This window comes from Lontra canadensis, unplaced genomic scaffold (assembly GCF_010015895.1).
Source record: "Lontra canadensis isolate GAN:19392208 unplaced genomic scaffold, GSC_riverotter_1.0 scaffold8, whole genome shotgun sequence".
NCBI lineage: Eukaryota > Metazoa > Chordata > Mammalia > Carnivora > Mustelidae > Lontra > Lontra canadensis.
The window spans coordinates 26,523,044-26,550,172 of record NW_022631002.1 but is presented as its reverse complement, the minus strand read 5'-3'; the positions used below and the strand labels follow the sequence as shown (position 1 = coordinate 26,550,172).

Below are 27,129 nucleotides of genomic sequence, written 5' to 3'. Positions count from 1 at the left end.
CACACCTGCACTGGAGTAGAAAGAGAAACCAAACACAAGCTGGACCACAGTGGATTCTGGCACATTTTTAGATGAGGTTAAAAATGTCACGGTGTGCACAGGAAGCGGGCAAAGGAGTTCTGAGGGAGGGGAGGCCCGGAGGTGGAACAAACCGACCGGTCTACTCGGGCAGGAGCTCTGGGAGGGACACAGGAGCTACGGGGCCTCTAGGAAGGTGTTGGTTCGGAAGATGGAGGAGACGATCTTGCCGGTGGCGTTGATCGTGCCTTCGCTGTCTGAGCTGGACTCGGAGTCGCTGCTCCCGGAGTAGGCGCCCAAGCCCGGGAGGATGCCGATGCAGACCGCAGCGGAGGGGCAGTGGATGGAAGGGGCGCTCAGGGACGTGCTGCCAAGAGACATGCAGGACGGGGCTTCTGCAAGACAGGAGGAAGGGCCGTGACTTCACCTCCTTTCCCAGAGCTGACCGAGAACTTGCCACTGTGCCCCAGGCTTTACCGTGAAGCCCCAACCACCCTATGCAGTCAGCACCACCGGCACCTGCGTCTGACAGCTGTTCCTTTTCCACCGTTGACAAAACTGACGCCATGCTCAGAGAATGTTTTAAGAGCGTGCAGAATGTGACCAAGTAGCTAGGGTTCTTCTTGCCCCGGGAAACCCAGAACCATGGCAGTGCCTGAGAGATGGAAAACCTCAATCTAGAAAACATGGGGACTTGAGGATGAGATGAAAACTTAAGGACTCTACTCCACCCCTCTCGTTGCTTCTAAATGTTTCCAGCCTCAGTGAATCTCTACAACAACCTGATATATAGGTATCCCCCATTTTACTGATGAGGGGGGGTCAAAGGACTAGGCCAAGGTTAAAGGCCACTGAGAGTAAAAAATGTTAAACCAAACCTGACTCAAAAAACTGGGATGCCTAGGTGGCTCAGCCGGTTCAGCATCCAATTCTTTGTTTTGGCTCAGGTCGTGAGATTGAGCCCCACGTTAGGCTCCAAGCTGAGCATGGAGCCCACTTAGGATCCTCTCTCTCCCTGTGCCTCTCAACACCCAACCCCCGCCAACTCACGAATGCGTGCTCTCCTCCTCTTAAATATAATAATAATAATGTACTAAAACAATACCAGAGCTCACCATGGAGTAAGGGTTGGAGTTCAAACCTTACTGTCTCGGGCTGACAAGTATATACCTTTCTAGGCTTTTGCCTTAACAAGCCCCTAAGGAACACTTCACGTAAACGTAAAAGGACACGCGGTTCCAAAGTATATGAAGTCAGGAGTAAGTCACAAAAATACCACTGAGAGGCAAAAAGAGATCTCCGGTGGCCAATACACGGAGCCCAGGAGCTCACTGTATCCATTCGTCTTACAGGAAGTTCTAATAGGGGAAGAGATGCTGCTGAAGAAAGGCAGCAGTGAAACACGGAGACACAGAAAAGTGAAATGAGAGCTGACACCGCTCGTAGAGATGGTGGTAACGAGACAACAGGAAAGCAGAGGCAGAGTTGCAACAAAGACATGAAAACAGATTTCTTCGGGATACAAAGAGTTCTTCCAAAACCAACCAACCAACCAACCAACCAACCAACTGCTGAATAGAAAAGGGGACAAGCGGGATGCCTGGGTGGCTCAGTTGGTTAAGCAGCTGCCTTCGGCTCAGGTCATGATCCCAGCGTCCTGGGATCGAGTCCCGCATCGGGCTCCTTGCTCTGCAGGGAGCCTGCTTCTCCCTCTGCCTCTGCCTGCCATTCTGTCTGCCTGTGCTCGCTCTCTCTCCCTCTCTCTCTGACAAATAAATAAAATCTTTAAAAAAAAAAAAAAAAAAGAAAAAGAAAAAAGAAAAGGGGACAAGGGTGCCTGGGTGGACTGAGTGTCTAACTCGTGATTTCGGCTCAAGTCATGATCTTGGGATCACGGGATTGAGCCCTGAGCTGGGCCCCGCACTCAGCAGTCCTCTGCTTGAGGCCTCTCCCTCTCCCTCGGGCCCTCCCCACTTTGCTCACTTGTGCTCTAAAACAAACATAAATCTTTAAAAATAAGTGGACAGTTGGGGCGCCTGGGTGGCTCAGTGGGTTAGAGCCTCTGCCTTCGGCTCAGGTCATGATCTCAGGGTCCTGGGATCGAGTCCCGCGTCGGGCTCTCTGCTCAGCGGGGAGCCTGCTTGCTCCTCTCTCTCTGCCTGCCTCTCTGCCTACTTGTGATCTTCCTCTATCAAATAAATAAATAAAATCTTAAAAAAATAATAAGTGGACAGAATGCATGAACAGTTCACAGGAAAAGAAAAAATGGCATTTAAACTTGGGAGAATGGGGGAACCTGGTGGCTCAGTGGTTGAAGAATCTGCCTTCAGCTCCGGTCATGATCCCAGAGTTCCAGGATCAAGCCCCATATCCGGCTCCCCGCTGAGCAGGGAGCCTGTTTCTCCATTGGACCTTCCCCACTCTTGTGCTTTCTCTCAAGATAAATAAATAAAATCTTTAAAAATAAAAAAAATAGGTAAAACGAACTTGGGAGAATAAACAATCTATAAGGAGGGAAGTTACGGGCAATAGGCATCTTCGTGTGTTGCTCAGAAATGCAGGGCAGTGTCCTTCGAAATTAAACTATGTTAATGTAAGACCATTCCCTCCAGCACTGTTAATAGCAGGAACCAAAAGGTTCATTATGACCGGGGGTGGGGGGCGCCTGGGTGGCTCAGTGGGTTAAGCCTCTGCCTTTGGCTCAGGTCATGATCTCAGGGTCCTGGGATCGAGCCCCACATCAGGCTCCCTGCTCAGCAAGGAGCCCGCTTCCCCCCTCTCTCTGCCTGCCTCTCTGCCTACTTGTGATCTCTCTATCAAATAAATAAATAAAATCTTAAAAAAAAAAAGACCAGTGTAAGGGACTACGATTCAGCCATAAAGAAGAGTAATGCCTCTGCGTACTGGTATGGAATGGTCTCCAAGACACCATGCTATATGAAAGAGGCAAGGCTATGTGTAAGCTACAGTCCGTGGGGAGAGGGAATGCCCACGGACACGCATGATAACGCTGGAAACAATACATGTAAGACTCTAACAATGACTGCCCGGGACATCAGCTGAGTAGTCAGGTAATAGGGGAGACTTAAATTTTACTCCACATACTTTTGCCCCTTTTGAATTTTCTATTATGTGTGTATACTACCTATATAGATAATTTTTTAGAAAAGCAAATGCAAAAGTTCAAAGAGCATCATCATCTACTTAAATTAGGTAGGAAGAGTCCCACATATCTGTCTAAGCCCAAGGGCAGCTCTGTATTACAGCCAGGAAGGCTGTAGAAGAAGGTAAAGTCTAATGATAAGAAGGCCTGCTGGTCTGTATTCTCTATCTGTAAGCCTGAAGGCAAGGGCTCTTCCTTCACCACTCTGTCCCTTGGGCACACAGCATGGGGCCTAGCACAGAGCAAATCAGCATTCACAATGCATTGAAGACATTTTACAGAAGTTCACTGCAAATAGCTAAATTTGGGGGTGGTGGTGGTGAAAATTTGGGGCACAACATCAAATTGTACACCATTCACTACTTGAACATACATTGTATTATTTTCACATACTCAGTGACACTTTGATTCTGTTAGAAATATTTGGTTAAGGGGCACCTGGGTGGCTCAGTCGTTAAGTCTCTGCCTTCAGCTCAGGTCATGATCCCAGGGGCCTGGGATCCAGCCCTGTGTCAATGGGAAGCCTGCTTCTCCATCTCCCACTATCTCTGCTTGTGTTCCCTCTCTCGCTGTGTCTCTGTCAAATAAATAAATACAATCTTAAATAAATAACAAAATAATTAAAAAAAAAAAAGAAGAGAAAAAAAAGTATTTGGTTAAGGGGCACCTGGGTGGCTCAGTCAGTTTAGTGTCTACTGTCAGCTCAGATGACCCCAGGGTCCTAGGATCAAGCCCCAAGTCAGACTCCCAGGACAGTGGGGAGCCTGCCTCTTCCTCTCCTCGCCACTTGTGCTCACTCTCTGTCACTATCTCTCAAATAAATAAATAAATGAATAAATGAATAAAACCTAAAAACAAAACAAAACAGAACTATTTGGTCAAAATAAAACTAGCTGAACCCACAGTCTGGGGCGCCTGGTTGGCTCAGCATTAAGCATCTGCCTTAGACTCAGGTCATGATCTCAGGGTTTTGGGATCGAGCCCTGATCAGACTCTGCTCAGTGGGGAGTCTGTTTTTCCCTCTCATTCTCTCTCTCTGCTTTCCTTCTCTAAGATTTTGAAAAAATCTTTTTAAAAGAAGCTGCTATCTTATAAGGTATGAATCAGTTACCCAGAAAAGTAATTTATGTGAAGCTGTTAAGTGAGATGTCATTTTATTAAGTATTTCAAGGGTGAATTGAATTTTAGTCTCTAGCTTAGATAGAAAAGGAAGATTAAGTTCAGAGTATCTGGGCAAGACTAGAGCTAGCCTAATGGAAGGATGGAAGCCAGCCACAGAAATGAAACCAAGGAGGGGTGCCTGGGTAGTTTAGTCCGTTAAGCGTCTGACTCTTGGTTTCAGCTCAGGTCATGAGACCTGTCATGAGACTGCCTGAGAGTCTCTCTCTCCCTCTCCACCCCCCGCCACCCCACCAAATGAATAAAGCGAGAGAGAGAGAGAAAGAAGAGAGAAGAGAAAAAGAAAAACGAAACGAAACCCAAGGAATCGGGACCATGGTGGCATCAGGAGAGTTTCAGCAAAAAGACCAAATCCCTCGATTATCTAGGTTTCAAGAAAGAAAAGAGACTGCAATTCTGACAAATTTCATTCCAAAAATAGTTACACTGTCCAAAGAGAACAAAATGGTGCCCTCTGATCTCCCCCATTTGGTGAAGTTTCCTGCCAACTTCTGCATTTGCAGGACCACGTTGTCATACCAAATTAACACAGAAAATTACTAATAGAGAATGTTTTTGGGATTTAAACAGACGCGTGACTTGACAGCCAATGGGGCCAATTGTGCATTCATTCACGGGCTCTGTTTGGAGCTGAAGTCCAGAGCCTCCAGTAGGGAAGCCTGAATCTCCATTAGGGTCACAGAGCTATCTTCTGGGAGAACTAAAGGGACAAAGCCTTCGGCCATGGACAAGACTCTCAAGCAAGCTTTCAGGGAATATTCTTCCTGTGGGGCCTCAGCATCTATCAGAAGAGGGTATTTCATGCCCAGCTGTAAGAATGCCGCTGTAAGAATGGAGTGGGGGAGGACGAAGGGATTAAGAAAGGTGGCTCTGAAACATGGTGTCTACCCGAGATAGTTTAAAAAAGCCACACAAGTTTTCCTTTCTACTGACTGATGCAAATAGTTCCTACAAGGGAATAAGCACCAGATACAGGGCTACTAATTAACCAGTTGAAGTACGTTCAAGATTTCTGTAAAATTTTATATACCTATGTGCATACAGACACAATACACACGTAACCCTATTTAAGCAGCCAATTTAGCAAGTTTCCTATATATTGAAAAGAGACCAGTGAAATGGAGCTCCCATATTGCTGATGAGAATGTAAACTGCCATAACTTCTTTGCAGGGGGGTTGCAATATTTATCTGAATTACAAATGTATATCCTCTCTGTCCCAATAATTCTTTTAAGTATTTACCCTAATATATCATGAATGTGATGAATGATGCATGTACAAAGTTATTTAATGAAACCTCATACCAGAGAAAAAATGGAAACAATCTAAATGTTCATCATAAAAAAACAGGATAGGGGCTTCTGGGGGGCTCAGTCTGTTAAGCGTCTGATTCTTGATTTCGGCTCAGGTCATGATCTCAGGGTCGTGAGACTGATCCCTGCACTGGGCTCCGTGCTCAGTGGGAAGTCTGCTTGAGATTCTCTCTCTCCCTCCGCCCCTTTCCCAACTTATGTGCACCAGCTCTCTCTCTCTAAAATAAACAAATCTTTAAAAAAAAAAAAAAAGGATAAATATACTATGGTGCAGTCATGTAATGGAATACTACACAGTCTTATAAAAAGAATGAAGCTCTTTGTGTAGAGATATGTAATGATCCCCAAGGTACAAGTGAATTAAGCAATGAACAGAAGAGTGTGTTAATTAAAATACTAACAATGATGACGGGAAGTACAAACCAACATATGAAGTATTCTGGCCAAAATACCAACTTGAATTAATTGAGCTCTAGATCGAATTACCATTTTACAGGAAAAAGAGGAACAAATGAACACTGTGGAGATGCAATCAGCAAAATCTAGAGTATGGGAAACTGCACAGGACAAAGACCCAGTTTCTTCACAAAAACAAAGGAAACAAAAAAATACAAAAAGGAAGAACTTCTTATAGGTCAAATGAGACTAAGAAGATGTAATAGCCTATTGTAAAATGCCACATGATGGCAATATTCTCACAGTGACCTATAGACTCAAGCAATCCCTATCAAAATCCCAACTGCCTTTTTTATTGAAATTGACAAGTTGATCCCCAAATTCATGTGGAAATGCAAGAGACCTCAATCTTGCACCTTCTCTTTCAAGATCTTTCAACGATCTTGAAAGAGAACAAAGTTGGAGGACTCACACTTCCCAATTTCAGAACTTCCTAGAGGCTATAGTGATCAAGACTGTGTGGTAATGGCATAAAGAAAGATCAATTGAAGAGAGGAGTCCAGAAATAAACCCATACATGTTAGTTAACTGATTTTCAGCAAAAATGCCATGACAATTCAGTCTGGTAAAAACAGCCTTTTCAACAAATGGTGCAGACCAACTGGATATACACACAGAATGAACATGCATCCCTACTTCAAACCATAAACAAAAAATAATGCAGAATGGATCAAAGACCAAAATGTAAGAGCTAAAACCATAAAACTTTTATAAGAAAACACAGGTGTAAGTTTATAAGAAAACACAGGTGTAACTTTTCAAGACCATGGATTAGGCAATCATTTCTTAGACAGGACACCTAAAGCATAAGCAAACTAAAGGAAAAATAGCTAATGTATATGTCCTCAAAATCTAAAAATTATATGTTTCAAAGGACTCGATCAAGAAAACGAAAATACAAAAAAAAAAAAGGAAAAAGGAAAAAAGAAAAAGAAAATGAAAATACAACCCACAGTAAGAAGACCATATTTGTAAATCACTTATCTGACAAATGTCTAGTATCCAGAATACATAAAGAATTCTTACAGCTCAACATTAAAAACACAAGTAACTCAATTTATTTAATTTATATTTTTTAAAGATTTTATTTATTTATTTGACAGACAGAGATCACAAGTAGGTGGAGAGGGAGGCAGAGAGAGAGGAAACAGCAGGTTCCCCGCCGAGCAGAGCACCTGATATAGGGCTCGATCGCAGAACCCTGAGATCATGACTGGAGCCGAAGGCAGAGGCTTAACCCTGAACCACCCAGGTGCCTGACAAGTAACCCAATTTAAAACAGGCTCAGGATTTGAGTAAATATTTCTCCAAAGAAGATATACAAATGACCAATAAGTACATAATGCCATCATCATTAGGGAAATGGATTATCACTTCACACCCACAAAAATGAACAGAATAAAAAAAAAAAAAGACAATAACAAGGGTTGATAAAGATGTAAAGGGACGCCTGGATGGCTCAGTGGGTTGGGGGTCTGCCTTCAGCTTGGGTCCTAATCTCAGGGTCCTGGGATCAAGCCCCACCCACATCAGGCTTCCTGCTCAGCAGGGAGTCTGCTTCTCCCTCTCCCTCCTTCTCCCAACCCCCACTCATGCTCTCCCTTTCTCTCTTGTGCTCACTCTCAAATAAATCAGTTTTTTGTGTTTGTTTTTTAAAAGGATGTAAATAAAGAAACTGGAACCTTGGGTGTCTAGGTGGCTCAGTGGTTTAAAGCCTCTGACTTTGGCTCAAGTCAGGATCCCAGAGTCCTGGGATCTAGCCCCACATTGGGCTCTCTGCTCAGCAGGGAGCCTGCTTCCCCTCCTTTCTCTCTCTGCCTGCCTCCCTGCCTACTTGGGATCTCTGTCAAATAAATAAATAAAATCTTAAAAAAAAAAAAAAAAAAGAAACAGGAACCTTCATATATTGCTGATAGAATGTAAAAATGGTACAGCTGCTTGATAAACAGCTTGGCAATTCCTCAGAAAGTCAACCATACAAACATAGAGTTACCATATGACCTAGAAATGCCATTTCTTGGTATATGCCCAAGAGAACTGAAAATAGTTGCTCACACACAAATTTGTACATGAACGTTCATAGCAGCATCATTTAGAATAGCCAAAAAGTGCAAACAACCCAAATGCCCATGAACTGATGACTAGACAAACAAAATGCAGCATACCATACAATGGAAGATTATTCAGCTGTAAAAAGTACACAATGGAAGATTATTCAGCTGTAAAAAGTACGGATACATGTTACAACATGGATGACCTTTGTACAGTGAAAGGAAGCTAAATACCAAACGCCATACACTACATGATTTCATTTACATGAAATGTCCAGAAAAGGCAAATCCAGAGAAAAGTAGAAGAGTGGTTGCCAGTGGCTGAGGAGAGGGAAGAATGGGGAGTAACTGTTAAGGGAATGGGGCCTCTTTTTGGGGTGATGAAAATGTTTTGGAATTAAATAGTCATGATGAATACATATTCTTGTGAACATACTAAAAACCACTGGATTGCGTCCTTTAAAAGAATGAATTTTATGGTGTCTCTCAATATTTTTTTTTTAAAGCCATCTAGGTCAAATACAATGTATGTCTGATCCTTGCTTGAATCCTGGTTTTAAAAAAAAGTCAATTGCCAAGAAAAAAATGAGAAAATTGGGGAAAATGAGTATTAATTTGATATCTGATAATATTTAGAAATTATTATTATTTTAAGTGTAATAATGGTATTGTAATCACGTTAAAAAAACTTACTTTTTTAAGGATAGGTAAAGAAGAATTATTGACAAAACAATATAGTGTCTGCTATTTGCCTCAAAACACTACAGTTGAGAAGGTATAAATAAGATTGGACATGTATTGGGGCGCCTGGGTAGCTCTGCCTTCGGCTCAGGTCATGATCCCAGGGTCCAGGGATCAAGACCCGCATCGGGCTCTCCACTTGGCCGGGAGCCTGCTTCCCTTCCTCTCTCTCCGCCTCTCTGCCTACTTGTGATCTCTGTCAAATAAATAAATAAAATCTTAAAAAAAAAAAAAAAAAGATTGGCCATGTATTAAAAACTGTTGAAGCTAGATGATGGGGTTCATTATTCCATTATCTCAACATTTGAGTATGTTTACCTAAATTTTTTAATTTTAAAAGAATATATTTATAATTGCTTGTATATACATACAATAGCTCTGGATATATACGTAAGAAATACTGTTTCCCTCTCAGAAAGAACTGCATGGAAAAGGATACAGAATGTTGAAGGGAGACTCTTCACTCAATGTCCTTTTTATTTTTTATTTTAAAGATTTTATTTATTTTTTGACAGAGAGAAAGAGAGATCACAATTAGGCAGAGAGGCAGACAGAGAGAGAGGGGGAAGCAGGCTCTCTGCCGAGCAGAGAGCCCAATGTGGGGCTTGATCCCAGGACCCTGAGATCATGACCTGAGCTGAAGGCAGAGGCTTAACCCACTGAGCCACCCAGGTGCCCCTCAATGTCCTTTTTAAAAGTAAATTCTAGGGGTGCCTGGCTGGCTCAGTTAAGCCTCTGACTCTTGATTTCAGTTCAGGGGATGATCTCAGGACTTGAGATCAAGACCCAAGTTGGGCACCACACCCAGACTGTCTCTCTGCTCCCTGCTTAAGACTGTCTCTCTCCCTCTCCCTCTGCCTCTATTCTCTCTCTCGCTCTTTTAAAAAATAAAAAAGTAAATTCTAAGAGCAAAAAGTTATCAGCAACAGCTCACCATTACTGATGTCAGCAGATATATATATATTTTTTTGCATTTTAAAAAGTTTTTACTTAAATTCCAGTTACAGGGCACCTGGGTAGCTCAGTGGGTTAAAACCTCTGCCTTCAGCTCAGGTCATGATCCCGGGGTCCTGGGATCGAGCCCCACATCAGACTCTCTGCTCAGCAGAGAGCCTGCCTCCTCCTCTCTCTCTGCCTGCCTCTCTGCCTACTTGTGATCTTTGTCAAATAAATAAATAAAATCTTTAAACATAAATAAATTGCAGTTATTTGGCCAATACATTATTTTTAAATATCCATTATTTTTTCAGAGAGAAATAAATGTAAGCCCTGTTTTAGAGATGACCCACTGAATTTAGTACACCATCTCAATCCCACAGGGGGTCACAGGTAGAACTAAAAACACTCTTGAATTTCTCATCCCTGATCCAGCCTTCAGGAACACTCACCTTCACTTACAACTCTGTGCCACTTAATACAGTGCCAGATTTGATTGCATACAAGTAACCACCCATGAAAGTGTACTTCTGTGAGACTATATTAGCCTTTAGCCTCAATCCAATCCAAGATCAGCAAAAGCCAGGCATTCTACCTCTCACTGGTAGCCAGCCAGGTGAAATCAAGAAAACTGACATTTGGGGGAGACTGAGAGAAACCCTCTATGAGCAGGAGTGATATGACCAGGGCTTTGTCTATGGAAGCACTTCTGGGGGATCACTATTGTCATTTATCAATTCCACTGGGTTTCTAACATATTGATCGGCAGGACAGCTGACATACTCATGGGTGTAAATCCTGCTTGGTAAAAAAAAGCTTGCTTAGAGATCCATGCATTCCTTCACAGATACAATGCAGCCCAGCCCTGTACTATGGTTCACGTGTATTATGAATAAATAGTGAAATGGAAGCTGCCACCTACCTTGACTCTTGTCATCTGGGTCAGGGTCCGATTTCAGTCTTTTCACACTGTTGCCACTCTCTGAGCTGTAACAAAAAATACGGTAATTTGAGCTATGTCCAATCTTGGGGATTAAAACTTCAGGAATCAGGAGCTCCAATAACTATTTATATGGGTCTCAGGTAGCCTCAAAGGGGTGGTCTGAAATGAAAAGTCTTCATTTCAGGTTCTTAATCTCCTTCCAGTTACATTATTGTTATAAAAACAACTTAAACCCCTGGCCAATTCAAGGAGTGGAGCATTGTATCTTAAAGCATCACCTGAACTTCAGATTCTTTGTTGTCCTTATCATTCATCTTGGTTAGAACCACAGATGGACTGCAGGAGTATGTGGACACATTCACAAAAGACAAAAATTTAGTTAAGTTCTTAAAGATTAACGGAAATCTCTCCTTTAGTGACATGCTAGAGATTCTGAAAGTCAGCCAAAAGATCTTCACTGAATGTCGAAAGAATGTACTTCTCCTGCTGTGTAGCATAGAGAAGGCATAATCGTACCTCCAGCTCCACCATTACTGCTAATATTGAGGGCAGTCAAAAAAAGAAAAAAAAAAAAGCACTTCAACTAGGAAGAAATTATCTCAGAAAGAAGGCCGTAATCACCGAAGGAAGGGTTAGTGAACAAAGAAACCGGCAAATACAATCTAATTTGTGTGTTAAACATGACCATACTAAGTCCTGGGCAGTAGTAGCATGTAAGGAAGACGTGATTATAGCTCCAAGTTCTAAGGTCCATGTATAATTTTGTAGGAAAGTAAGATAGCTATTTAACTTAAGGTTTTGCAAAGTATTCCTGGTAAGCTGCAAATTTAGCCACCAAAAACAGAACACAGAAACTAGTAGAAAGAAAACGAACAAAAGTTTTTAAAATTTGTAATTTTTAAAAAACAGTAGGAGGAAAAAATATTTTTAAGGTAAAATGACAACATTAAGATAGCAGAAACTATAAAAAAAATGCTAAAAAATCCAAGCCTACCTGTAAAACAAGATCAAAATCCTCAATTTAAAACCAGCTATTTGTAAGACACACCAAAAAATTTAACAAAAATAAAACAAAAACTTGAGACCCAGAAAGACTGAAAACAAAAGAAGAGTAAAAGAGTTACCAAAGCAAATACTAACCCATAGAAGGCTGAGCTACCTATTAAAATTTTAGGGAAAAAGAATTTAAGAGCAAAAACATTATAAGACATAAAGTAGGTTAGTTTATAATCAAACATTTTAATTCACTATGAAGAAATAACAATTCTGAACATGTATGCTCCTAATTAAAGAGCTTAAAATAGATATTCAACAGAATTCTGAAGAAAAATCAAGAAAACATCACTATAATGGGAGATTTCAAAATACTCAAGTACTGGGAAAGCAAGCAGACAAAGATGTAAAAACACAGAAAATTTAAACAATACAATTAACAAGCTTCTTTGGTTTTACCTACATGAAAACCAGAACAATTGCAAAACACGGATTCTTCTCAAGCTCACTTAGAACATTCACAAAAATTAACCTCAGGAATGGGTCACAAAGCAAGTTTAAAGCAATTTAAAAATCAGTACATATAAACCACAATGCAAGTAAGGCAGAAATCAGCAACAAAAGACAAGTATTACGTATCACAGACTCTAAGACACCACTGCTATAAGGTGTTAAAATGTGGGGGTAGGGAGGGGAAGCGCCTGGGTGGCTCAGTGGGTTAAGCCTCTGCCTTTGGCTCAGGTCATGATCTCAGGGTCCTGGGATTGAACACAGCATCAGGCTCTCTGCTCAGCAGGGAGCCTGCTTCCCCTCTCTCTCTGCCTGCCTCTCTGCCTACTTGTGATCTCTCTCTCTGTCAAATAAATAAATAAATAAATAAATAAATCTTTATTTAAAAAAATGTGTTGGGGGGAAGGTTCATCTTAGAACCTATGAAATATAGTTAGGTTATCTCAATATGTTTGGAAACTTTAAAAAACTATTTCTAATTTAGGAGTCAAAGAAGAACCATAATGGATATTTAAAAATATTTAGCTGGAAATACAAAATTGTGTATAATAAAAGCTGAAGAAGAATTAGTTTTAGGTGCCTATAATTGAAAAGAAAAGCTGAAAATTAATTAGCTAGGTATCTGACACTCATTTGTAACAGAAATTATAAGAGAATAAACTTGAGGGAAGTAAAGAATATCCCAAAGAAGTTAGGAGAAATTAAGAAACTAGCCAAAATATGAATAAAATAATCCATCAATATCTGGGATGAAAAAGGGAACAATTATAGATAAAGCTGCAATCAGAAAAAAAAAAATACTAACTTTAGCGAATGCATGTGAAACAAGACAAAATGGACAAACTCCCAGAAAATATAACTAAATAAAACTGACTCAAAAAATACATGAAGAAACCTAAATAGCCCTAAAATCCCAAATCTTAAAAAGCAGGGACCAAAATGATTATATGAAGGAGTTCTACCAAATTTTCACAAAACAGAACATTACCATCTTACACAAACTCCTCCAGAGAACAGAAAAAGACAGAACACTCCCTAAATCCTTCTATGAAGCTACTTTTAATCTTCATATCAAAATCAGAAAAAGTAGAGGGGGGAGGGAAGAGACCAAGTCTCACTTATGAACACAGATGAAACAACCTATACAAAATATTAGGAAACCAAACCCAGTGGAGTTAAAAATAATTATAATACAGCACAACATAGAGATTATAGTTAATAACATTATAATAATGTTTGGTAACTACACTTATAGAGAACCCTGAGTAATGCACAGAATTGCTGAATCATTATGTTATACATCTGAAACTAAAACGCTGTATGTTAATCATACTTCAATTTAAAAAATTATTTTATTTTTTTAAGATTTTATTTATTTATTTGACAGATCACAAGTAGGCAGAGAGGCAGGCAGAGAGAGAGAGAGGAGGAAGCAGGCTCCCCATGGAGCAGAGAGCCCGATGCAGGGCCCAATCCCAGGACCCCGGAATTACCACCCGGGCCGAAAGCAGAGGCTTTAACCACACTGAGCCACCCAGGCGCCCCCTCAAAACAATTTTAAAATAACACATCACAGCCAAGATAGTTTTTTGGATTTTTGTTTTTTAAAGATTTTATTTATTTGACAGATCACAAGTAGGCAGAGAGGCAGGCAGAGAAAGTAAAAGGGAAGCAGGCTCCCTGCCGAGCAGAGAACCTGATGTGGGACTCGATCCCAGGACCCTGAGATCATGACCTGAGCCGAAGGCAGAGGCTTAACCCACTGAGCCACCCAGGCACCCCAGCCAAGCTAGTTTTATCACAGGAATACAACATAGAAAAATCCTTAAATTTTTCACCATAACAGAGTAAAAAAAAAGTCACCAATTCAAAAGCAAAAAAAAATTGACAAAATGTAATAATTTGTGGCTACAAAAAACCTTATCAAACTAAGAACATAATTTCCTTAAACTACTAAAAGATATCTGATCAGCATCTGAAGTTCATTTTTCAACCTACAATATGACAATTTGTAATAAAGCCTTCATGAGCTAAATAAATAAATAAATAAAAATAAAAGAGATCTGAAAAAACAAAAACAATAACAACTATTCTTAATGGTGAAAAGTTATAAATGTTCTGTCTAAAACAAGAATGTGCACAGTAATTGTTTCTAACATTTTACTGGTGGTAATTGCTTGGTGCAGTAAGGTACGGAAAAAAAAAAAAAAAAAAAAAAAGAAGAAAAACAAATCAGGAGTTCCTGGGTGGCTCAGTCAGTTAAGCATCTGCCTTTGGCTCAGGTCATGATCCAGGGTCCTGGGCCCACATTAGGCTCCCCACTCAGTGGGGAGTCTGCTGCTCCCTCTCCCACTTCCTCTGTGCTCTATCAAATAAATAAATTCTTTAAAAGAAAAAAAGGAAGTTAAAAGGTATAAGAGAATAAAGCTGTCATTATTCACAGATAGTGACTCTCTACATAGAAATTTCAAAGGAATCCACGGATAAAAGTTAGTAAGAGTTATTAGAGAGTTACTGCTCAGGTTAGTAAGAGCTGAGTGGCTAGATGTAAATATTCCAAAATCAACTGCACTTTTATAAACCAGCAGAAAAATAAAATCTAAAACATCTAGGAATAAATCTAACAAAAGATATATACAACCTTTTGGAAAAAAATCTGTAAGACTTGTATCAAGTGACATTAAAGAAACAAATAACCAGCAGAAAAATAAAATCTAAAACATCTAGGAATAAATCTAACAAAAGATATATACAACCTTTTGGAAAAAAATCTGTAAGACTTGTATCAAGAGACATTAAAGAAACAAATAAATGTAGATATATGCCATGTGTAGAAGGATTCACATCCATAAAGATCTGTTCTCTCCATAAATTCATCAACCCATTTAATAAGATCCCAATAAACTTAGAGACCTTAATCTAAAATTTAATCTAAATCTAAAATTTTAACATATCAAAATCTAAAATGTATATGGAAGAACAAAGTGGTCAACAGTAGACAAGACACCTCCGAGAAAAATGTAAGGGGACTTGTCCTACCAGATACCAAGATTTTTTTCTTATAAAAACTACAATAATTACAGAGTGGTACTGGTCCAACAGACCCAAGGGACAGAAAACAAGGAACACCCATACAAACCCAAGGATTTAAGACAGAGGTGACACTGAAGGTCACTGGGGAAAGGTAGAAATATTTAGTAAATGTTGCTAGAAAATTAGCTTCTGGGGCCCTGGGGGGCTCAGGTGGTTAAACATCCGACTCCTGATCTTAGCTCAGGTCTTGATCTCAGGGTCGTGATCAAGACCTATGTTGGGCTCCATGCTGGCAGTGGAGCCTACTTAAAAAACAAAACAAAAACAAAAAACTGACCCCCTTAAAATTAACTAATGAAAGTAAAAAGAAAAGATATAAATGGCAAGAAAAAAGTCAGGACCATATTTAAAAAAAACAAACCTACTAACCATTAAGAAAAATATAAATAATCCAGTAGAAAAATGGCAAAATATATGAACAGACTTTCCACATAATAGGACATATGAATGGTAAATCAACATACAAAATATGTCAGCTACATTTGTTACGAGGAAATGCAAATTAGGACCACAAGGAGACAGTATTTTACAAAATCACTATATATCGCTGTATCTGTGCTGTCCAGTAGGGCAGCAATTAGCCACATACTAATTCCAGTGGGTATTTAACACCTGAAATATGACTAGTGTGGCTAAGAACCTGGATTTTAAATTAGAACTAATTAAATTAGTTCTAATTAATTTGAATTTAGATAGCCACAGGTGGCCAAGGACTATCATACTAGACAGCAGAGCTCTGGAGAAACATTTGCACATACATTACAAAGCATGCCCTAGACCTTTCAACACCATCTGTCATGGTTCAAACACGCATCCACAAGAGAACAAGACACATTTTGGTATCTCATATAAAGCACCATCATAAAATAAGGAAAATGAATGAATTACAGCTATATATATGTGAACACACACACAAAATGTTTCAATCACAGAAACAACTGGAGTGAAAAACCAAATTCATAGATCATATACAGAATGAAATCATTTTTATAAAGTTCAAAACCAAGGAAGCCATTATACTGTTTAGGGATACCTATATAGGTAGCTGAAACCAAACCAAACACAACCACCCCACACACACACACCCCCAAACTACTAAAAGTAAAGACACGCAGAATGACCAAGCAGATCTGGAAACATGGGGTGAGGATGGCAGGGTAGGAAAAGGGAGCACAGAGGTTGGCTCAGTCAGCTGATCATGTCCTAGGCACACACCGCCATCCGACTTTCTTTCACAAGCACCAGAATCATCCATGCGATTTGAAAGACTGGACTCCAAGAGCTCACTTCAAACTTAATGAACCAGAGTTAGTGAGAAGCCTAAAATTCACATTAACAAACTCCTGGGTGATTCTAATAAATCCAAGCCTGGGTAGATGAGGAAGTGCTGCCCCAGGAGACTCATTTAGCATCTTGCCACACAAAACAACAATAAATGATGATCTAATAAAAGGTGAGCTAAGGACTAAGTAAGGGAGGCAGTCCTAACATTTATTCTGCTAACAGCAAGACAATGCTGAGAAGTATCTAACTGCCCACTTTGGAGAAATCCAGTAAAATGATCCAGGACCAAATACACTGGACCAGGCATGAAAGCTTCTGTCAACTTAAAAGGAAGAGTGGCACCTGGGTGGCTCAGTCAGTTATGCATCTGCCTTGATTTCAGCTCGGGTCATGGTCTCAGGGTTGAGAGATGGAGCCCCACATCGGGCTCCCCGCTGGGTGTGGAGCCTGCTTAACATTCTTTCTCTCCCTGCCTCTCCCTCTGCCTGCCCCTCCCATGAAAAACTTGAAAGGAATAATTCATGGCTCAGGTAACTGGCCCTTTTCAGGTTACTACTATTCCTCCCCTGCACTGCTAAACCATGACAACATTTTTATACGGAAGTAATGTTCCTAGGAACATCTGCAGCAGACGGATGGGGCACCAAACCACAACAGTGCATCAACGCACTCCCCTGAAAACGTGTGGCTGGCTGCCATATTGATTTTCCTAATAGACTTTACTAACAAGTAACATTATTTCATCCATGGTATCGTTGGTCAAATTGAAACAACCAGATTTCATTACTTTGGAGCCATCTCAGGATTTAGCAGGGAGGAGCAAAACTAAAACAGAACTTAAAAACCTCTAGGCCGTGCCGCCACCTCACATCAATCAGCAAGGAGCCCAGTCAGGTCTGTGCCACAGTCACAGCTTCCATGGTCTCACAGGCCACAGTGCCTTTGTAGCTGCTATTCCTGCTGCCCAGGATGTTCTCCCCCTTGTCTGCCTGTCAAAGCCCTAGTCATCTACCTGGTCAACATCCCCCTCTAACGCCCTCCCCAACCTGAGCTCACAGGCCCTCCCCAGGGATCTATGCGTTTCCTCCTCCCTGCTCCCATGACCCCCTGCCCAAATCCCTTCACACAACTTGCTATCTCATTTGCCTAGAAACAGATGCTCAAACATTGAAGTCCACCCTTCCTATTCCTTTGTGACCTTGGACAAAGGTTTTTAACAGTTAAACCTATACTACGTAGACTTGTGGAAAGAGTTAAGATCATCAACACAATGGAAAGCACTTAACACAATGCCTGCCACATGACTGGTGCCCAATGAAGAGTAGCTGTTACCCTGCTGAATGAACAGAGAGACAAGGCTCCAAGAATACAGAACACACCAAATCTGGAGGGGGAGAGAGCGGTAGGGCTACTAAAGAAATGTCACCAAGACTGCCGCTTAGGTAACCGTTTGTTCCGGCTACCATTGTAAGTGGCATTTCAGAGTACACAGTCAGAGGGAGACTGAAGTCGTGTGAGTGCTGGCTGACCTCTTATGTTTCACAGCTCCTGCCAACAGCTTGGCCTGGGAGAACTTGTTCTTGGTTTCTATGGGTTTCACAGCCACTTTCTTCTCCACCTCCTTCTTGTTTTCCGGAGAAATTCCAACTTTGTTGAGATTACTGTGTTAGAGGTTAAGGGTCAAACTCAACAAAAAGAGCTATAGCAGGACAATGGTAAGTCAAGGGGAGACACATAATCCGCTAGCTCTTCCAGTCTGCCATGTAATGTTTAGTCTGTTTATATCAAAAACAATTCTCTTTCCTCTTTATTCTGCCCATCATACCCAGCTGATTTGGAAGAGAAATGAAGGTAACCTTAGAGGAAGAAGGCAAATCAAGCCAAATATATTACAGAAAAGCAAACTTTTCCCCTTTGATTTTCAGTGAAAATCTGAATTACAGTCAGAAAACCTCCCCCAAAACAGGGCCACAGCTTGCTGGGGTAAACAAAGATCTTAAGAAATACAAAAGCCACAGAAAAAAATGTGGTTTCCCTGAAAATTTTTAAGTATTTGCTTTTTTTGCTCAAGGGTAAAATCAAATCTTGCAGAATGTCCTATGACCATCAGTGGCGTTCAATCTTGGACACCACAAAGACGGATTCCTCTGCTGGTACAATACAACATCAGAAGTACCTGAAGGCTCATTAAAAAACAGAGTCCCTCCCCTGTCCCAGATCTATCGAATGAGGACCTCCACAAGCCCAGGAAATGATTTTAAACCTCTCTTCGAGGTGATCTTAATGAGAAACTCCAGTGCACATACAACACATGAACCAAAACGTTTTTAAAAGTGCAACAAGGGGAACCTGGGGGGCTCAGTCGGTTAAGGATCTGCCTTTGGCTCAGGTCATGATCCTGGGGTCCTGGGATCAAGCCCTGCATCAAGTTGCCTCATCTTCTGCCTACTCTTTCGTGAGCCTGCTTCTCCCTCTGCCCCTCCCCCTTGCACCCTGAGAGTCTCTCTCCCTCTCCCTCTGCCCCTCCTGTTCATGGTCGCATGTGCACTCTCTCCTTCTCTAAAATAAATGAACACATCTTTAAAAAAAAAAAAAATAAAGTATAACCAGTTCACTTGTAACTTCACTCCTTACAGGCATGAGACCAATCGCTGGGTGTCAAGGTCTGTCACTTTCTTCTGTTCTCTCCACCAGCCCTTCCCCTCCTTCCATTTCATATTCTCACAATCCATTAGGCAAGAATTTTAAGTGTTGAATGTGGTGCAATTCTTTAAGAGGTAGCAGTGCCTTACTGGAACAACAGTGACATCTAGTGACCAAGAAATCTAAGAAGCAGGTATTATCAGCCCAAGCAGGTGGGCAGAGAGGTATATGGTCTTTGAACACTAAGAAAACCAGGTACCAGAAATCAGGAAATTCTCATTCTGATCACTCTTCAGGCACTAACTCTGTTCTTACAAGCACCAGTTACCTTAAATATTTGCAGTATTCATGGGGATTATGCAAAACGCTCAGTACTATTCTGTGTTTCTGAAACCAGGTTTCAAAGTCAACATGGAAGCTGGTAATACGTTAACATTACACGTTTGGTCTTCTAGAATAAAAATGAAAGAATCACATTTTGTCCTTCTAATACCAAATGACAAAAACCACCAGCATGCAGATTTTTACCTGCAACTCCATCAGTAAGGGATAAACTCTTACAGAATTCTTAATATTGAAAAATAAAACAAAAATGGAAAAAATTAACAACAAAACACATGCATTTTTATAATAGTAGGACACAAGCAGAAACCAGCACTTCACTTTTTCTTTTAAAGTAGAAAAAAAAAAAGCCTTTAATCTTTTCTTTTTGGGGGACATGGGGGGGTAAAATTACTACTTTTGATCCATAGCCAAAGCATAAGCCATTTTTATGCTTAAGTTCCTCTCCCCCTAAAGTGCTTTAAAAACATAAACACCCCTCAAAAATATCAAATAATTCATTTGATGAGGCACTTTTAAAAATTACATAGTTCTTAACACATATAATATTGCTAAATGCTGATTTAACCTAAAGCAAACAAGAGTTCTGTTGTTTCTACGGCACAAACCACAGCTTCTCTGCCTTCACAATTATCACATCATAAAATGTGTCCTATTATAACGATCGAACCAGCTCCTGACTTAGAGCTTCAAGAAACAAACGGCTAACCCTTCAGTTCTGTCTCCTCCATCTCGACAGGTCTCTGGCTACCTGCAAGCCAGGATGCCTGCTTTATGCATCAGTGGGTTAGAACGCTGGTCAGTGCTAGACAGTCAGAACTTACCAAGTTTCCAAGAAAATCCAACACCTCTGGGGCCTCCCCAATGTTGTGCTGTAATGTCAGCAGGGCAGGAAAGCTTCTCCCTGCTTACTGCTGCCCTACTTACTCCTCCCTTTGAGCTGAAAACTGAGGGACCCTGCACATTCACATCAAACCAACATTACTCCCCAGAACGCTGCTTTGGGAGACGCAGCTTATCTGCTAGGCTGCCGAATTAAGCACATAAAAGAAGACATTATTCTAGTGATTGGTATAATTAACGTATTTCCTGAGGGGGAAAAAGTCTAGAGCCTGACACAATTCAATCCATCTTTCTGCCCCTCCCCCACAAACATCAATGCACACGATTATTCTGGAGTCACCAGGGAGGGTAAGAAGGGAGGGGAGCTCCAGAAGAGTCAGCCTCAATCCAGAAGCTGGGATTGAGGTGTGACTTCCCGATCTTCAGTGTCCTGCCAAATTCCACTAGGAACTCTGGGACTGGAAGCCATGTCTTTTGCTATCAGTTCACAGCAGGTTTTGGGGCACCCATGCTGCCCCCTTATCTCAGCCACTGTCAGTCACCTTGATTTAAACCAAATCCCTGAGAATCAGCCCATACCTTCTCCTACATGGCTCTTTTTTTTTTTTTTTAAGATTTTATTTATTTGACAGACAGAGATCACAAGTAGGCAGAGAGGCAGGCAGAGAGAGAGAGGAGGAAGCAGGTTCCCTGCTGAGCAGAGAGTCCGATGCGGGGCTCGATCCCAGGATCCTGGGATCACGACCTGACCTGAAGGCAGAGGCTTAATCCACTGAGCCACCCAGGCGCCCCTCCTACATAACTCTTTAACGGGACATACTACATGCTCCCTGCAAAAAAAAAAAAAAAAACAAACAACCACCAACTAGCACATACAAGCAGCTGTATCATTCATTTTAGAGATAAAGCCTATTCAATCACACTAGTGAGGTTATTCAACATACAAGCTTGAAATAGTCAAATAAGCATTCTCATAGGAAAAAAGCTGTGGTGGCTTCACTAACCTCTCCTAAGAGTCATTCATTAATTTGTTCACATATACAATAAGAACCTACATGCCAGGCATTAAGGAAATCAGTGGTGACCAGGTGACTATTTTTATGCATTTTACCTTACATTCTGTGGTAAAGAGGCAAACAAACCAGTAAGCAAATTGAGATTTTCAGATGGTGAAAATTACTATTAAAAGGTGACATCAGGGGTGCCTGGGTGGCTCAATGGGTTAAGCCTCTGCCTTTGGCTCAGGTCATAGTCTCAGGGTCCTGGGATAGAGCCCCGCATCGGGCTTTCTGCTCAATGGGGAGGGAGTCTGCTTCCCCTTCTCCCTCTGCCTGCCTCTCTACTTGTGATCTTTCTCTGTCAAATAAATAAAATCTTAAATAAATAAATAAATAAAAGGTGACATCATACACAGTGACATGGTTCAGTGAAATGTTAGATGGGGTACCTAGGGAAGGTCTCTGGGAGGAAGGAGATGTGAGTTGACACACAAGTGCTACAAAATGCCAGCCTTATAAAATCTGAAGGTAGAGCATTCCAGACCAAAAAACAAATACAATGGCCCTGAAATGAAATCACAAAGTTCAGTGTGAGAGGGACATAAAGAAGACTGATAGGCTAGAGTCTAGTGAATATGAAAGAGTGAGTTCAAAACACAACAGGAAGGGGGGCTGGCCTAAACTGTGCAGGGCCTGGTTAAGTCTAACTTAAGTCTAAATGCCACAGGAAGCCACTAGTGTCTCAAATAGGAAAGTGACATAATTCCACATATGTTTTCAAATGTTCCTTTTGACTGCTGTCTGCAGAATGGATTGTTGCAGGCGAGAGCAGAAGCAGAGACTAATCTGGTGGTCACAGTGGTCCCAAGAAGCACGGAGGGAGCTGAACTGCACAGATCTGGAGTACATTTTGGAAGTAGTTTTTGGCCCAGACACATGGGGGCATAGGAGTGCTGTTACTGAGATCGGAAAGAGCAGAAAAAGAAGAGATGTGGGGGCAAGGGCAGTGTGATAAGTCGAGGGGTGTGGCACACAGAATTGAGAATTTGGACTCGGCCAAGTTCTAGATGGGATGCCTATTTAATGCAAGCAGAGGAGAAAAAGGCAACACTGAGCTAAACCGAAGTCATCTTTGTTGTTTTCTCTACCCTTCTGTGGGGACAGACCAGGCTACACTTCTAGGGAAGGTCCTAATAAGGACACAGGAGAGTTGCTAAACATTTCCTTTTAAAACTCAGAAGCCAATTTCTCCCCTGGATGAGTTTTCTGCATTGCCCATCTGTTTCAGAGTCTAATCCCTCAAGGCAAAAATACCCGGGTACTGACTATTAGGATTTAGGCCTTTAGTTAATCCTAAAGGATCTAGACTTTTGAATGCAACAGACTCTCACATGCAACATAACCCCATAAATCACTTCCAGTAATTCAGTCAGAGGGACACCAGTGTTGAAAGGAAACGCAGGGGTCACTGGGCAGAAAAACCTTATTTTCACTCGATTTGTGAAGAAACTCAAATCCAGGGGCACCTGAGTGGCTCAGTGGGTTAAAGCCTCTGCCTTGGGCTCAGGTCGTGATCCCAGGGTCCTGGGATAGAGCCCCGCATCGGGTTTTCTGCTCGGCGGGGAGCCTGCATCCTCCTCTCTCTCTGCCTGCCTCTCTGCCTACTTGTGATCTCTGTCAAATAAATAAATAATTTAAAAAATTAAAAAAAAAAAAAAGAAAGAAAAGAAAAGAAACTCAAATCCATAGACATTGATGAGAAGAAGGGACACCGTACAGATTTCTCTCAAAGTACAAAGGATATTCTGTATTCCTTTAGTTCTTTCAGTTCTTCTTCTCTCCGTTGCTTTTCCAGGAGCTCCTGCTGCCGGGAAACCTCATCAAGGAAGTTAGTCTCATCTTCGTCTAAGCCTCTTACCATGTTTTCTGAGGAAATAACCAAATAAGGAACACTTAGCAAGCTAAGGGGGAAACAGTCAAATAAGATTTTTCTTTCTCCTTTTTTTTTTTTTTTTTTTTTTAAATAAACAGCAGATCTTTTAGAGGATTAGAAGAAAGAATGTGTAAACACCTCGGCTTCTGGAGAGGTAATATGGCATAAAACCAAGGCATTTCTCCCATTACCAGACATCAGCACAGAATTAAAATGGGTATCTTGAGCTCTAAACAAAAATGCTCAATGTGGTCTAGAAGGCAGAAGGTTGTCTCTCTCCACCAAATGAACGTCTAGAGACTAGACAATCAAGACAGTTCCATGGCTAGTTGGAAAAAGTGTCGCATGAGGCAAAAGGCATCGAAGAGGCCCTGCGGAGTGTTGGACTGTTTTCGGAAGCTTACTGAATTTGAACTGCTCCTCATACTCCTGCTGCTTCCTGTCTTTCTGTTCCTGCAGCCTTTCATATAGAGACCGAGGGTCATAAACCTCCTCTGGACATTCTGAAAGGAAGGGCGGGCGGAGAAGGGAGGGAGAAGAAAAAGTACATACTTTAGAATTTTTCACATTATTTTGGAATCACAAAGGATTTTAAAGATCAAGTCTCTGCACGATCTGAGGGCAAGGATAACACAAAAATAGTACAAAGCCCATGGCTTCCCTTGGGAGCTCAGAGAGAGGCCAGCCGTTTTCAAAGACAACTACCAATGTCAATAGGGCCCACGGCCTGAGACGCGCTAACTGGACTGGGGGGCCAGCCCTACCCTACACATTCTCAGTCACTAGCCACATTCTCAGTCACTCAGATCCTGTATCCACATGTATAGACAGAAGGGACTAGCAGAATCTTTTGGAAGGCAGCAAGTGGAGTGGACAGTGAGCAACTTGGTTCTGCTTGTGGCCACAGAGGCCTTATGTAGGTTCCTGCACCCCTCTGAGCCTCAGTCCCCCTTACTCCAAAGTTAGGACATAAGTACCAACTCTGCAGGGCTATTAGGAAGATTAGAGATCTTTATGTTGAATGCTGGACTATAAGCCCATATACCTTCTGGATCTTCAGGTTTTCGAACTTTCTCCCATTCTTCTTGCCTCCTTTTGCGCCGTTCATCTAGTTCTGCCTCTGACACAAACCTCTTTTTGATAACAAGATTACCATCATCCCCTCCATCCATAATGCAGCAATAGGTCTACAAAAAACAAATGAAACACTTTAAGAGAGAACTGCAATTAAAATTCTAAAGAGAGGGGGGTCTGGGTGGCTCAGTGGGTTAAAGCCTCTGTCTTCGGCTCAGGTCATGATCCCAGGGTCCTGGGATCGAGCCCCACATCAGGCTCTCTGTTCAGCAGGGAGCCTGCTTCCCCCCCTCTCTCTTTGCCTGCCTCTCTGCCTACTTATGATCTCTCTCTCTGTCTGTCAAATAAATAAATAAGATCTTTAAAAGAAAAAAAATTCTAAAGAGAAACAAGGAGCTTTAACTCTGTCTCACCTAGCAACAGACTACCTCAAAATTCCCTTCAACTTTGAATTGAAGAAATCTTCTAGTCGCTTAATTTATAAATCATTGGTGAAGCACATGATTACATTTTTCTTAATGTATCAGGCAGTTTTATTAACCTTTATGTTATTTATGAAGTCAGCAAGAGGACCTGGAATGATTCTCATCACGTGCTGTTCCATAGTAAGTCCAACACTGCAAATACTTCTTGGTCCCTCTCTAGACAAATTGGCCTCCCAGGCATCCTATCTTTTTCTCAGATCTCACTTCCTTTATTTCTGTGACTTCTGACATTGTTCCTTCTTGAAATTCCTGTTTCAGGAACATTCCACTATCTCCATTTGCATGTTATTGTTTCCAAATGGATTCAGAATGGAAAAACTCAGGTATTCAAGGAGCCCTGGAGATGAAGTCTAGTCTGTACAGCAGGGAAGGGATATGCCTAAAGGCACACAAAACCCCAAATGGAGAAAGTGAAACTAGAGCCCAGACCTCCCAACTTCAGATTCAATGTCCTCTGCACCAGCCTACACTGAGTCCTCCATCTCTTTCCTGACCTTCCTTCCTGTGAGCTACAAATCTATGCCATTAAATAGTCTATCTTCAGGGTGCCTGGGTGGCTAAGTGGCTTAAGCCTCTGCCTTCAGCTTGGATCATGGTCTCAGGGTCCTGGGATCGAGCCCCACATTGGGCTCTATGCTCAGCGGGGAGCCTGCTTTCCCCACCACCCGTCCCTCTGCCTGCCTCTCTATCTACTTGTGATCTGTCAAATAAATAAAAAACCTTAAAAAAAAATAGTCTATCTCCAGTCCTTCTCTTTTCTCACTCCCACCATGATCTCAGCCACTTTATGCATATCTTGATGCATAAGATTCCCAAATCCCAAATCTAGATACTTCCACCTGAACCTCTCTTCAGAAAGAAGGGAGAAGGAAATAATAATAGAGTGTGCATTACTCCTTTTAAGCCTTTCTGCTTTTCTTTGCTAATTTCTTTCCTTTTGAAGAAACGTGGAATTAACTCTCTACTCAGACATATTATTCATAGTATTACACCCTAACAAGGAAGCAAATACTCTGCACAACTCAATGTCCATTCCAAGATGACCTCTAGTAACAAAAATAAGTCTCCACTGGGGCGCTTTGGTGACTCAGTCGATTAAGCTTCTGACTCTGATTTTGGCTCAGGTCATGATCTCAGGATCGTGAGATCAAGCTCCGCGCTGGGCTCTGCACTCAGCACAGAGTCTGCTTAAGATTATCTCCCTCTCTCTCTCTCCCCTTCCCCTCACCACTCTTGCTCTCTCACCAAAAAAAAAAAAAAAAAAAAAAAAAAAAAGTCTCCTGACAGCACAAAAATAAAGTAGCTGCCATTTTACATTTTACTGAGCCTCTTATCATGAACTAAACACATTTTTATGTATAGTATCTCATTATGCTCCCATTGATCTGTGAGAAATATTATCTCTTTACAGGTGAAGAAATGGGAGCCCAGAGAAGTTAAGTCACTCTTCTAAGGTAATAAAAGGTGGTAAATGGTAGAGCTGAGAACAAAATCCAAGTATGACATAAAAAAATCATACCCTTATCCACTTCACCAGCCCCCTCCCCAGAAACCTGGGAACCTGGCTGAAAAGGACATGTCAATTTCAGCTTTCTTCATATACCAAATTTCAGGCTGAAAATGTTCATGTAGACATTTTAATAAAGGTGAAAATGGAAGCTGAGAAAACAAACGCAAACGTTCTGGACAATAGTTTTAGCCTAAATCCCACTGCAGCTAAAATTTAGTTCAATATAACAACTCCGAGAGAGAATTTTGAAATTTACTACAAACAAAACCAAATTCATTGGCAGAAGCTATTGTTTCCACCTAAAGCCTACAACCTGGACAATCTGATTTAGCCTCATTCAATGTCTCCAGCCAGAGGCCTGTTACAGAAACACAATTATTCTGTCTCTGCTAACCATGCCAAAAAGCCCTCAACTTCTGTAGAATAACCGTTTATGAAACAAGAGCCAACGCATTCTTAAGTGTCTTAAATTGGGACTCTCATGAATGGGAGAGACATACTGGACTCTCGATGTCCCCCTTTCTTATTGTCTGTTAGTTGGCTATAGCTCTCCCCCCTCACCCTAAATTGACTATCTGTTTCTTCCCCTCACCCTTGTTTCCTGGTAAGTAATTCAGAGAG

The 27,129-nt window shown here is 41.4% G+C and overlaps 1 protein-coding gene across 4 annotated transcripts in view; it reads right to left on the bottom strand.

The window, feature by feature from the left end:
* Nucleotides 1–40: 40 nt before the first annotated feature.
* The window catches only part of PSME3IP1 (proteasome activator subunit 3 interacting protein 1), a 36,116-nt gene continuing 9,027 nt past the window's right edge, over nucleotides 41–27,129 (bottom strand). For all 4 annotated transcript variants that reach the window (XM_032854404.1, XM_032854403.1, XM_032854405.1 and 1 more), the window contains exons 2-7: nucleotides 24,485–24,626; nucleotides 23,844–23,942; nucleotides 23,311–23,432; nucleotides 18,210–18,343; nucleotides 10,780–10,844; nucleotides 41–413 (exon numbers count right to left, since the gene is read on the bottom strand). In XM_032854404.1, the coding sequence (XP_032710295.1) occupies nucleotides 196–413; nucleotides 10,780–10,844; nucleotides 18,210–18,343; nucleotides 23,311–23,432; nucleotides 23,844–23,942; nucleotides 24,485–24,611 (765 nt within the window). In that variant the 5' untranslated portion in view covers nucleotides 24,612–24,626 and the 3' untranslated portion in view covers nucleotides 41–195. The remainder of the gene's footprint in view (nucleotides 414–10,779; nucleotides 10,845–18,209; nucleotides 18,344–23,310; nucleotides 23,433–23,843; nucleotides 23,943–24,484; nucleotides 24,627–27,129) is intronic.